The 13,688-nt window shown below is 36.9% G+C and overlaps 1 protein-coding gene across 1 annotated transcript in view; it reads left to right on the top strand.

Annotated features, from left to right (window-relative positions):
• The window catches only part of WDR36 (WD repeat domain 36), a 33,170-nt gene extending 19,836 nt beyond the window's left edge, over positions 1-13,334 (top strand). Inside the window, exons 17-23 of the mRNA XM_064405035.1 lie at positions 1,168-1,275; positions 2,637-2,734; positions 3,841-3,983; positions 4,338-4,454; positions 4,684-4,765; positions 7,388-7,575; positions 8,987-13,334. Of these exons, the coding sequence (XP_064261105.1) occupies positions 1,168-1,275; positions 2,637-2,734; positions 3,841-3,983; positions 4,338-4,454; positions 4,684-4,765; positions 7,388-7,575; positions 8,987-9,136 (886 nt within the window). The 3' untranslated portion in view covers positions 9,137-13,334. The remainder of the gene's footprint in view (positions 1-1,167; positions 1,276-2,636; positions 2,735-3,840; positions 3,984-4,337; positions 4,455-4,683; positions 4,766-7,387; positions 7,576-8,986) is intronic.
• Positions 13,335-13,688: the final 354 nt, after the last annotated feature.

Genomic DNA, 13,688 nt, shown 5'->3' with positions numbered 1-13,688 from the left:
TGAAAGTAAGAGAAAGTATCTAGGGTACATTTTTCTCGCCATTATGCACTGTGTACAAAATGTATCTGATATAAGTTTGGGATTTATGGGTTTAGTGTTTATATATTTTATATTGAAAGTGATGAATGATTTTTCTCTTACCTGAGATTTGCAGCATCTGTCTATGAACATGCATAGGTAATAAAATACTGCAGGGGGAAAAGGCTTTTATTTTTGACATGCTCTCTCAAACCATCACAGGAGTGCTCAGTAGCTAAGAAAATACACGCCCACAAGATTTTATGTTTTAAACTTCTGTGTTATGTCAATATTTTTTCTATGGTTAGTGAACAGAACAGGACTGTAGACCTGTAAACAAGAACAAAGTATTTATGCTCTTTGTTTGTACTTTTAGTTTCTCTTGGTGAACTTAATTTGACAACTTGAACTAGTTGTCAAATTAAACTTAAAAATTAAAGTAACTGAAATTTGTATTTCAGCAACAGACAAACAATGCTGTCAACCTGGGTTTGAATGGAAGTCTGCTAGAGAGTGCATCATCCAGAATTTAAATGTCTCATTATTAAAATTATTGTATAACAACATTTTACTATTATGTCATTATAGTTGTATTTTAACTTTGTTTTTACATTGTATTTTTTCAATTTTCTGCAATCATGAAAAAAAATGATCAGGGAATGGTTTATCAGGCTGAAGATACGGTAATGCCAAAACTGTTGCAGATAATCAAACTTCACATTGTACAGTTCATATTTTATTTTAGAGACATTAGGTGCTAGTATTAACCAGGTGTACATGAAGTATGCCGAGTGATAATTGTCAGTCTGAGCAGCTGGGGCTAAATGAAAATACAGAATTAATGGCCAGTGCAAGTTTTGTGTTAGGCATAAGGAATTGACTGTTTCATCTAATATTCTCCAGGTGTAGATGTCTAAGGAGGTGCCAGCTTTATCTGATTTTAGAGCGTTTTGTAGAGACAAGGGGTTTGTTGCACAGTGCTGTTCACTTGCTTTGTTTATATAATATATTTGGATTTTTCTGCTACCCTGGTTTGTGTCCATACTTCTTGTGGCCTGTTTGCATTCATCTGTAATTCAGATGTGTGCAGATAAACGAGTTTTTCTTGCTGACAATTTCTCTTTTTTTTTTTTTTTTTCTTCTTCATAGTCTCATCGATTGTTTTTTGGTAGACTCTGCAGCTGTGAGCCTTACTATGTCCCCTACAGGAGATTTTCTGGCTTCAGCACATGTGGATGATCTTGGAATTTATTTGTGGTGAGTATGTAATCTGTTTCTATTTAGAATTTAGGATGGGGCAGAGTTCTTTTAATCACCTTTAGTGCAAATAGATAATTGCCCTGTCAAGTGTCATCTCCAGTGTTTTGTGTTCTCTGGTTCTAATTAGGACAGGTGTTCTATATTGCTCTGATTCCTAAGTGGTAAAATTTCCACAGTTAAATTACTTATTCAGATAGATAGTTTAAATTTTCTAAATGTTTCTTGCTCTTAAGAGTTCCTGTTACACCATTCGTAAAGTTTTTCCTAGACTCCATTTCCCCCACAGATTTGAAATGTCTTTGTTCAAATAGCGCTTCTTTCTGAAGTGCTTTTCTTGTCCTGCTGTACAGTGTTGTCTGACACTTGAGCAGTATGTGAAAGTTGTGATTATTTCTCTTTATTTGTGATAAATGAACACAGAAGTAAAATGTGATTTCATTCAGTTTCCTCCTGATACAGCTTTAAAGCGAATGACTCTTCAGGGCCAGTAATGAAGTAGCACACTGTTAAAATGGCTTGGGTCTTTTTCCCATTTAGTTGACAGATTATTTCAGGTTAGATATGTTGGCTGTAGTTTTGTCTACAGTTGTTAGGCCTTCAGTTGTTAGGCCTTCCTGTGGTTAAGTTTAAGTGCTTCCTTGTGAATAACAACAGATGTTTTTACCTAGCCCTAGTTTATATTGACAAAAGGAGCAATTTGCCAGAATCATTTATGTGTGTGTTTCAAACCTGAAGAAAATTTGCTTAGAGTATTACCCTAAAATCCTGTGAATGCAGGATGAGTCATTTATATTTGCATAATTTGTTGTCTGGAGAAGGCTCTGGGGAGACCTTAGAACCTCTTCCAGTGCCTAAGGGGGCTCCAGGAGACCTGGGGAGGGGCTTTTGACAAAAGCCTGGAGTGATAGGAAAAGGGGGAATGGCTTCAAACTGAAGATGACAGATTTAGATTACACGTTGGAAAGAAATGCTTGATTGTGAGGGTGGTGGAAATATTCTTTTTGGCCATCAGGACCAGGGCAGTTACTGCCTCTCTTCTGGGCACTGGTTAAGTCACACTTCAGATTCTGTGTTTAGTTCTGGGCCACTCACTTCAAGGAGAATATTGAGGTCCTGCAGCCTATGATTATTTTCTTGGCAATAATACTTGAACATAACATCTATATTTTAGATGTTCAGGTGAGTCTATTTTCACACTTAATTTTCTGCTTGTCTGGTAGATGAGGAGACCTAATCTTGAATAGAGCATGGTGAATTGCCGTGCTGCAGCAATATTAGACTTCAGTATAAATTATGTCTAAGTACTTGTTCCCATTCATCTGGAGATGGTTTTTAAAATGCCTGTCTTATTTTTTCAGGTCAAACCGTTCTTTGTATTCACTTGTGTCATTACGGCCCCTTCCTGCAGATTATGAACCATCTTTGGTGGCACTCCCCAGCACCTGCCCCATGCAAGGTAACCCTCAGATGAAAGTGTATTTTGTTTTTCCCTTGCAGTTGCTCCCCTGCTTGCATGCCACAGATTCATTGTGAATATCTTGTTGGCAAGAGAATTGGGTTCAGCTGACCTGGCCTGTGCCTAGTGAAAGAAAGGCCTAAGTGGAATTTTTTTGCTAAATTAATAGAAGTGATTGTGCGTCAGAAGTCCTCTAGATGGAGATCTTGTCTGCCCAAGTTTGGAGTCTCCATCTGGAGAAGAAGCACACCTAGCTGTTGGCCACTAGAACTTGCCTTATGGTGATGGCTGCTTTAGCAAGCACATATGTGCTCTACATATTTAAATTAGGGAGACAGGAATTCATCCCAGAACTTGGAATGTTTTTGTCCTGATTCCATCTGAAAGCTTTAATCCACTTTGTGTCTTCAGCAAATGTAAAGTTCCTGTTTAGATGCTAAGGGCTCGTAATGGGTTACATTCCTTTGTTGTTTCAGGCTTGTCTATTAGATTAATTGTTTTAGACAAGTAATATTTTACAAAAAGAAAGGAAAGCAGACATTTTGTTCAAGATCACACAGGAAACAAAGAGAAAATCAAGTGACTGATATTATAACTTTTCTTGCGGGACGTTGTGCTTTAATGTTGAGATTTTCTTCATTTTTGTGTGACACTTCAGTCATGCCTATGAAGACGTTGTGATGAGGTAGTGAATATGGTGCAAGGGTCTAAATGGAAGGATTTCACAACTTTATAATGTAGAACTAAAATTACTGTGTATATATATATTCAGAAAGAGCAACAGATTACTGTCAAAATTTTGTTTTCTTTAATAAATCTGTAAACTGCTTTTATATAACTTCAGTCAAAGTGAACAAATCTTATAATTAAAATTTTGTTTATTAAATTCTACATCTTAGCTATAATATTTAAAGTTATTTAATATTTCATAATGCTAATGCAGATTGTTTCTGTAGCTTTTTAGCTCAATGTAATGTTAGCACCTATGTCTATAACTATTATGCATTTGTTATTCAAAAATTGCAAAAAAAAAGTGTTTGGCTTTATTTTTTTTTAAAAATGAATGTGGAGTATGAATGTTCATAAAGGATATCTGTTTCTGCAAGATGTGGATGTGTCAGGAGATGAAGACCCATGTGATGAAATGATAGAATATGTCTCACCTGAGCAATTGGGGGAGCAGTTGGTGACCCTTTCCTTGTTACCGGAATCAAGGTGGAAAAATCTCCTCAACCTTGATATTATCAAGGTACTGAAACTGTGCAAAAAATAGCATACATCCATATATTTGCCCTATTTCTATGAAATGCATTAGCTATTCATGAAACTTGATCCTGCTTTTCAGGTGTTTTCAAGATTTTGCATTAGAAGTCTTTGTGGTGCCTTTCACAGTTCCTGGGATTTGGGAGAGGGGCTGTTTTTCTGCTGAATAGTAGCTTCATAATTAGTGGTTAAAGGATTTTACTTGTTGATTTACTTTCTAGTTAGTCTTTAGGGTTTTCACAGTATTTTAAAAAGGAAACTCTTGACAAACAAAATATTCCCACATGCTCTTACTATGATGATAATGATTTTAATTCAAATTCAAATATCTAATTAACAGAAAAAAAATAAACCAAGAGAGCCACCAAAAGTTCCAAAGTCAGCGCCTTTCTTCATCCCAACACTTCCTGGTCTTATACCCCGATACATTCTACCAGAGGAGGAAAATGATGCACAGGTAAAACTGAGAATCAATGTAATTGTGTTTATATAGTGTATTTTAGAATAAATCTCAAGTGCTTTTTCATGTTGGGTTAAATCACTAGACTTTAAAGAACCAGTTTTAACTCACTGTATTATTGCTTTATTTCTCAAAGTCTTATTCTCTCAGTAGAAAAATAATGTAATTGAGTTGTAAAAATGTGTTTGCATATTCATGGACACACTGCTATGCTTTTGTGGTCTAGTCAAAGGTGGTAAACCTTGGGATATTGGCACAGAAATCTGATTTCTACATTCATCTTGAAGAAGCCCTGAGCACCAATGAATGTAAGTTTATGAAATATTTCACTGAAAATGTTAATGCTGCTTTTATTTTGATACATATGTGATTTCTAATGTCAGAATTGTAATGGATGTGAGGAAAAAAATACTCATACTACAGTATAAAAGGCAAAGGAAATTACCTAATACACAGATAGCCAGACTAGATCAAAGATCCATTGATACTGCAGCTTGTCTGCAGCATGGAATCCAATTCTGGCTAAAACCTTTATGGAGAAAGAAGGTTGTGTTCCTAAGATTGTTAACCTTTTTGAAAACTGTGATGGATATCACCCAGAAAAGGTGCTATACATTATTTCTTGGGAAAGGAAGAAAAGAAGTAGGGGATTGATTTGGAATAGTCCTAATTGAATAGTCTGGTGATTCACTGAAACGTGAAGAGCATAATATGTCTAGCAAGTTCTTTCAAGGGTTTCTTCACCAGACAGTGAACTTACAATGTTAATTCATTGCCCTATAATTTAAACCTTAAGAATAAATAAATTATACAAAAATAAGGTGTTGGATTTCTTTGAACATTGTTTATTTTAAAATTTAATCTCTTAAACAACCTGTGGGATGCACTAGCTGTTTTTCGTGTTTATCTTGTGATGCTACAGAATCATTGAAACTTGGGTTTTTGTAATGATGCTAATATATCTGACTTGGAAATGTAAATGGGCAGTAGCTTGTCCACAAAGCAGTTCTGTTGGGAATTCTCCTACCCCTGCTTAAACTCTCTTGAGATTACTATTTTACTCAAGCAAGCTTAAAACATTTTGTATGCAGAACTTCATTATCTGTCATAAATAAGGTGTGTTCTTGTGCCTCACTTTTAGTATTTTGATTGACAGTGTTCTATTGAGGTGCTTCAGAGCCTCTCAGAAGAGGTGAATGGTTAAAAACCTTGTGTGGAGCTGACTCTACCAGGGAGCAAGTGCACTCTGATGTACTTGGACATGTGCCTCAGGCCACCTCTGCTGTAAGGCAGGTTTGTCCCAGGGTCTGTGCCACAGCCACGATCCAGGGAGCCTCGTGATCCTGGCTGCTGATGGTGAGCTGTAGGAGTGTAGGAGAGTGCCCCCTAATGACAGAGTGGCAAAGCTAGCCTTTGTCCCCCAAAAAAGGAAAGAAGCTCAGAAGCTTCTCTCAACAATTAGGTGAAAAGCCACCTCATAGGACCTCAGAGACGTCACCAAAAACTGGGGGTCATCTAACTGGATAGAAGCCAAAAAGTCCCACCTGGTCCATCAGGTAGAAAAGAGGAAAACAAAAGAACTAAGAGGCTTTTGTGAAGGTGTTTATACCAGGGGCAGACCGCTGTACCTGGCTCAAGTTTTTCTGTTTGTTATTTTGCCTTTTATTAAACCTTTTTGTTTCTAACACTGCAGCAGAAGCCATCCTGCTCATTATTTTGCCTCCAAAGGTAATAGCTAAGCTATCCTTGGGTGTGTTAGGTTCCCTTTTGAGGGTTCATAAGACCTGGCCTGAGAAAAAGACCCTAGCAGGGAGCGGGGCTCTTTGCTGTCTAGATTACAGCCATCTCTTCTGAAAGTGACTGGACCATGCAAATGAAAAGAATCCTGCTGGAAACCATCCTGGTTTACTGTTGGGGTGGAAACAGGGCTTCACACCTCAGGTCAGGACTGTGGAGCATGGATTGAGCTGCAACCTTTTCCATGTCATATGTGTATCAACCTCACAATGTGTTCCATGCTTCGTTTGTTTAATGTCATAAAAAAAAGATATTTAATGCATCTGTTTAGTACTGTTTAAATCACTTATATTCAAAACTAGCTAATGATTTTTTTAGGAATCAAATATCGATTTATATCACCTGAGGAATATTAACCAATGCCTAATACCATTAGTTACCATGAAGTTGGTCTTCTTAGCAACTTCTTAGCAAAAGAAATATTAATCATACACGTATTAAAAATGTTATATCTATCAGTTGTATTTTGCAACCAAACATATTTTTGCTTCTTCCTTTTTAAAGCAAATGGGTTGAATCCTCATAGGTTATCAGGTAGGATGGTAGAAATCCTGAGAAGGAACAATTATGAAGAGGAAGAAAGTTTGTAAATTGCATGTATTTCTACTGTGACAAAGATTTTTCTCCTAGCACCCTCCAGGCATCACTTAACAAAAGTAATAATTTTGTTAGATGCACCAGAAGGTGTTTAGTTTTGCTTAGTGTCAGCTGGAATAAAGATGCCCAGTAAAAATAGTGCTCTCCATCCTTCAGAGTTTTTTCATAGTCAACTGCTCAAAATCTCAAGTATATGCATTCTTTCTGCCAGGAGATGTGAAATGACAATGTTACGTGGTTAATAGAAATTTTGTTTAACTTAGAAGACAGAAGAGGGGGGAAAATTGAAACAAATACAAAGATGTTGCTTGTATTTTTCAATTACAAATAAAGTGCATCTGTACTTTTAGTATGTGGTGGGACGGTAAATTAAAGATGGGAGACATTTTCTTGAAAACAAAAAAGTAAGGAAACAGTAAAAACTTGAAATTCATAGTCACTGCTTAAGAATTTTAGAATAAGCCTGTCTTGTGAAGGACCTCAGATTCTGTTTTGCAAATGTTACTGATAATGTGTACCTCAATGTTTTACCACAGATAAAGCTCCACTTGACTTACTGAAAAGCTTGGGACCATCTAATATTGAGGTAGAACTACGGGGTTTGGCCCCTGAAGGTGGGGGCTCAATGGAGGTGATGCTGAGCTTTCTGAGAATGATTGGGATGATGCTGAACAAGAAGTACAACTTTGAACTTGCTCAGGCGTACCTGGCACTATTTTTAAAGGTAAACATTTTCTTATGAAATTTATGTCAGTCCTATTTAAAATAATGGTTATACAGTAAAAAGGTATAAATTGTCTGCTGAAATTATCTGAATTTATTTTGGTTGAGAATGGTTTTAAAATGTCTAACTGAATGTATTGGATGATTTGGCAACACATTTGGTGACAGTCAAGAAAAACTTGGAAAACAAAAGATGTTGTGACGAGGCCTCAGCCAGACAGGTTTTGTTCTTGTATTCCTTACTTAGAATTGTTTGTTTGGTTGGTTTTTTTTCTGTAACATTCCTAACTTAGTGGTTGTTAATTGTTAAACTAAGGTATGTTATGTCTTAAATAAGCAAAGAATTTAATACACCATGGTTGGGAAATAAATTGGACATTTTGTTGGATTTACCACAAGACTTTGAAAGCCTGACCTACTTTCCATGTCAGTGGGCTGCCTTTCTTGTGTTACCTGTTGAGTATCACAACGTTATACTAGAGAGTTAATGAGAGTTAATGAAATTGTCCCAGCATATGTGTAAGTTAAAGTTACGCTACTGAAGCATGATAACAATTACTCTTAGAGACAAAGTGGTTCTGCAGAATATTGAAACCCTTCTGATGCAGAAGTGTTTTGGATACTGTGATTTATGAAATAATGTGAAAGCAATTAATAACAGTTTACTTGGAAAACGTTATGTAGACGTTATAAGACACATGTAATACCAGGGCATCCACAGCTTCTCTGGTAACGTGTTCCAGTGTCTCACTATATTCACAGTGAAGAATTTTGTCTAGTATCCAGATAAACTACTATCTTTTAGACTAAAGCTCAGTATCAAGGCTCCTAGATACTTAAATTGTAGCCTGGAAAATAAATATTCCATCCATTAAGTGGTAATAATTATTGCAAGTTCAGAAGGTTTCTCTTCTTTCTGTTTTAACAAGGTTGCTGTTTGTCACATAAGGAGACCTCATCCATCTCAATCATTATAGTGTGTGCTGGCATCATTCTTCTTGATGTGTGCAACATGGATAATTAAAATAATAATCCTGATTGACCTTAGCACATCTGTCTAGCCTTTCTAGCCCAAAGAGGAATTTGTGATGCAGGTCAGAAAGTGGAGAAAGTTACCCTCTAGGGAAGTGTGGAATGAGAATAGATTCAGCAGACTTGCCAGTAGATGAGTGAGTAAAAATATAGCATATTTAAGACACTTTGCTGCCTTATTCCATCTAAAACATGAAAAATGGCTTGTAAAGATTAGCAAAAGGGGTGCAGTATTAAATAGAGGAAGTTATTTGAAAGAAAAGAGTCCTTTTCTTATTTGGGACATTTCCTGAAAGCCAAGTATTGGAATTGGATGGGAAAAACAGTCTTTTAATTTTTAGTCTGTATTTGTTTCACTAACTGCTTGTTTTCATTTTCAGTTACATCTTAAGATTCTGTCATCGGAGCCAAAACTCTTGGAAGAATTATCCAAGTTGTCAATGCATCTTGAGGAAACTTGGATTCACTTGCAGGCTCTCTTCAATCAGAGTCTGTGTGTTTTAACGTACATGAAAAGTGCTTTGCTGTAAAATACTTCAGGATTTTGTCTGCATAAGATTTCTCTCAGAGGAACAGTACAATTTACTATCAAAAATACTGGATTCCAAAAATCATACTGGGTCTTGGAATTGTAGAATCATTAAGGTTGGAAAAGACCTCCAAGGCCATCAAGTCCAACATTCTGCTGGATACCACCTTGTCCATTAAGCCATATCACTTAAGTGCCAGACTACTCATTTTTTTGGATACTTCCAGGGGTGGTGATTCCACCATCCTGTTTTAGTGCTTCTTCTGGTGCTGTATTTTATACATCTACATATGGCAGAGTATTTTAGAACATGCATAACTGCCTGTTTTTGTTTACTTCAATTGGAGAAAAAATTACTACATGCAGCTAAAGTATTTGTTGTGTCAGCTCTGCTGTCAGTGGACAGACATTTGGATTCAAGGCCCTGAGCAACCTGGCCTTGTGAAAGGTTCCTCTGCCCGTGGCAGGGGATTGAAAGTAGATGACCTTTGAAGTTCCTTCCAACCCAAGCCATTCAATGACTCTCTGATTCTATGGCTACATAAAACATAGTTCACTATGAAGAAATGGCTTGTGGGAAAAGAAAGAAGTGGGAATGTAACTTCTGTGCAGGAGGCCACAAACTATATTGTTCTCAAAGTCAGTGTTGATGCAAAAATAAAACAAAAAGTCTGAATTATTAACACTTTATAAACAATAGTTTAAAGCAAGTTTATCTAAAGATTGTGTTCCTCTGCAATTAGAGCACTTCTCTTGTGATGGTTGTAAAAATCAGTTGTCTTCTCACTTTTGCAGACATCTATTTCTGAAAGCAAAGATTTCCTGCTGAACTAACAATGACTGAACTTCAAAAAAACTCTAGAAACACAAGCACCAAACTAAACAAAACCAGATTTTTGGGAGGCCCAGTTTCATAGGAAATTTGTTTCTTTTCTTAAGGAAAAGGAGGAAGGATTACTAGAAGAAAAGCTTTGTTTTGAGGATTTTTTAATTAAATCAGATGGGGTTTTTTACAAATTGGTATTTAGGTTTCAAACCATAACATTTGGGCATTGTTTGGGAGCTCATGAGTGAAATTATCTTGAACTTTGCTGCTTGAGAGTACTTCCTCCCAGCATAAGAATCTCCTGAACAAGGCCTTTGCTGTATTCCACATGCTCAAACTACGTACACAGACCGACAGAGTAACTAATACAAATATATGCAATTTCAATGAGTAAATTTGATAGGTGATTCATTGCCTTTGATGGAAGACTGAAGCAATAGTGTGGGTCAGTTGTACTGTATAGCTGGGTTTTTTATAATGCGCTTTTAGTCATGTGTACTGGAACAAATTATCTGCAAACATAGAATCATTCAACAATAAAAGGGCTTGGCTTGAAAGGGACCTTGAAGATGATCCACTTCTAACCCCCTGCTATGGGCAGGAACACCTTTCACTACACCAGGTTGCTCTGGGCCCCTTCCAGCCTGACTGGGCGCTTCCAGCGATGGGACATCCACAGCTTCTCTTGGTCATGGTGTTTCACCATTGGCACAGGGAAAAATTTCCTGTTCGTGTCCAATCTGAATCTACTGTCCTTGAGTCTTAAGCCATCATGCACACATGAGGTTTCTTATGAAGTTTGGTACTGAGATTTAAGAAAATCTTTGTACCACAGAATTATTGGTTTCTGGTGATACGGTTCTTGGCAACCCATTACTCCCAATTTATTGGATTGATCTGAAGTTGTCCAAAATACCTTAAATGTCAGTGTAATATATAATGAACCTCTGAGCTTGTAGGTGTTACTGTAACTCCTTTAGAAGATCTTACAGAATCATCTTCTGAATAAAGACAAAATGTTCAAAGGTTAATAAGGCAGTATTTACAGACCTGCCTTTGTGGAAGAAGGAAGAATGGATAAAGAACTTTCATGTTGGATCAGAGGAAGGGTCTGTCAAGCCCATGGTTCTGTCTCCAGCTGGAGGAAGAAAGATTTGTGGTATAGCAGCCTGGCTGTGTACAAAGTGATTGTTTCTCAAGCATATCACAGCACCTTTCAGCAGGCAGCAATTAGCTACTCTGTGACCCAGCTGTAGCCTGACAGTTTGTTTAATGTTCTGTGACAGACCTTTTGTTCTCTGTGAGTTCATCTAATCTCTTTTAGAACCCATTTATCCTTCACAACATCCTGTAGTAATGGGGCCTACAATTTAATTAACGGGAATAATGTATTTCTGTTTATATACTCCAGACCTGCTATTTTCTAACATTGATGCCTCTCCTTGAATGTGGGAAATATCAGTCGTGCTGTAGTCTTCCTGCTTCACAGACTTTGCCTCAGAGCAGTGGTGAAAGGGTCTGTCCTCGTGAAGGACATACTTTCTTTTGCTGAGTGCACACGTCTGCTTTTTCGCTAACATCCGAGAACCCTTTCTGGGCACAGATGTTTAAATCTGTATGTACAAGATTCGTCTACAAAACCTGTTGCGATTGTAGAGTAGGGTTTCTTTTTCCCCTTCCATTCATGGTCTGCTTGATGTAGTCATAAGAAAAAACTCTGCCAAATAGGCTATATTCTTAAAACAGAAGCATCAGGGTAATTTTTGTGAGCAACGTATGTATAACACAGTTGATATGATGTTTTCAGTCCTGTATGACCTCATTAAATGTGTTTAATGCAGTTTCTTGTATCATACACATATGTGTTTGAAGTCCACCTGGAGCACATCAATAACTTCCTTCAGAATATAGTATTTAGATGTGAGTGATATCTCACCTTCTTTATTCTTGTCTTTTTCTAATCATTACTACTCATCACTGCTATTTCAGGGGTGTTACTGTTGTTAGAACTGTAGAGTCTTCCAGCAGTAGTTCTGATTGCTTCATGTTCATGGTCTTTTATTCTGTCCTTTTTACTGCACATCAAAATGATGAACAATTTGCTGTTAATTAAAAAACTTCTTCAGAAATAAAAAATAATTTCTTCCTGTTAGTGGATGAAAGTAGGTATTTCACCTGCTATTTCCTGTATTATTCCTTTACCTGAGACATCAAAGGACAGTATTTTGTGATATTCAAAAATGGTTTTGTGATAGTCAAAAATGGTTGATTACAAGTGGTAACACATGTGAAAACTGAAGTTGATAATTTGGGCTTGGTTGCACTTAAGAATTCACATTAGCATGGTGCTTTTTTAATGGCATATGCAATAGGATTTGGAGAAATGCTAGATGGGTGAAGGGATATTCATGTTAACTCTAGATTTTCTTTCAAGCAGGGCAGCAACTGGAGATTTTACCATTCTTACACAATGCCAAGCTCATCTTAAGCTAGTTTTGAGTAGCAGCTTGCTGTTAAAATTCTCTGTTACTGTGTGTGACACAGCACTCCTTCCAGCTTCCTCTCAGGCGTGTGCCCATCTCTGTTCCTGTGCTTCCTCTTCACCATGATTTTCTCAGCTCTTTTGGCTCCTGAGTGCAGCTGCTGCTCTTAGCAACTCCTGCACATAGCAGTCCTATCAAGTTAGGTTCTCTGTACTTCCACTATTTTCTTTTGACTGTTATTTTTTCCAGTGCTCTTGTTTGTTTTGAGCCTGGTAGTTGGACCCTGCTACCTGAATTTGCTACTGAATGGATTCAGATGCTGCACAGTGAATGTTGCTCTTTTCTGAACCATAAGAAGCCTCAATCTTACTAGTCTTTGCTTTCCTTTTTCATTCAAGTAAAAATAGAGGTATTATGAGGCATGCAAACATGAAGAGAGAGTAGAAGGATACCAGTGTTTACATAGGCTACATTGTTCAGTGGCCAACCTATACCTCTGACTTACTCCAACATTTTGTACATTTCAAATTTAGCTCTTATTTCTTCAAGGAAAAATATAAGAAAGATCACATATCTGTGCAAATTGTTATACTGCAAGTGTTGTAGTCCTAGAGTAAGAACACTGGAAGATACTAATTTACATTCTGTGAACTAGAAAAGACAGGGTGTTTGTTGGCATATTTGAACTCTGTTAATGAGCTATGTTGAAGGAGTTTAGCATTGTTCAAGGATCACTATTATATAAGTAGTTTACTGTGTTGTCTGTTGGCATCACCTTATGTTTACTGAGTATCATACATTAATCTTCTCAGCACATCACCATTTGTATCTTCAGAACTATTTGTTTTATGAAAAATTATCTTTTAATAAAAGTAATTTACCTTTTTAGAGATGAGGAATCCAATCAGTGTCTTATTTGATGCCAGTGCAAGGACTGGCATCCTTTACTTTTTGATGTGTTTGCAGTGTGTGTTAGAGGAGACCAAAATGCTGTCATTAAGTGTTGTTAACCCCTGTGCTTTTCTTTTTGTAAAGCAGTGGTGAATTGAGAAAAGCAAAGTGAAAGATAAAATAACCAAGATTTTTCAACCCTGGCTGTTATGTCTTTTACTCTATAATTCTGTGTTCCCCAGAAGGATTAAATGAGCTTTCTGATGCTTGTTGCACATCACAGATCTTTGCTGTTTAGTAGCAGTCTCTGAAAAATTACTTTCCTCCACTGATGTGTGCATTACTGGTTTGTG

The sequence above is a fragment of the Passer domesticus genome, chromosome Z (assembly GCF_036417665.1).
Source record: "Passer domesticus isolate bPasDom1 chromosome Z, bPasDom1.hap1, whole genome shotgun sequence".
Classification (NCBI taxonomy): Eukaryota; Metazoa; Chordata; class Aves; order Passeriformes; family Passeridae; genus Passer; species Passer domesticus.
This window is presented reverse-complemented; position numbering and strand designations above follow the sequence as displayed.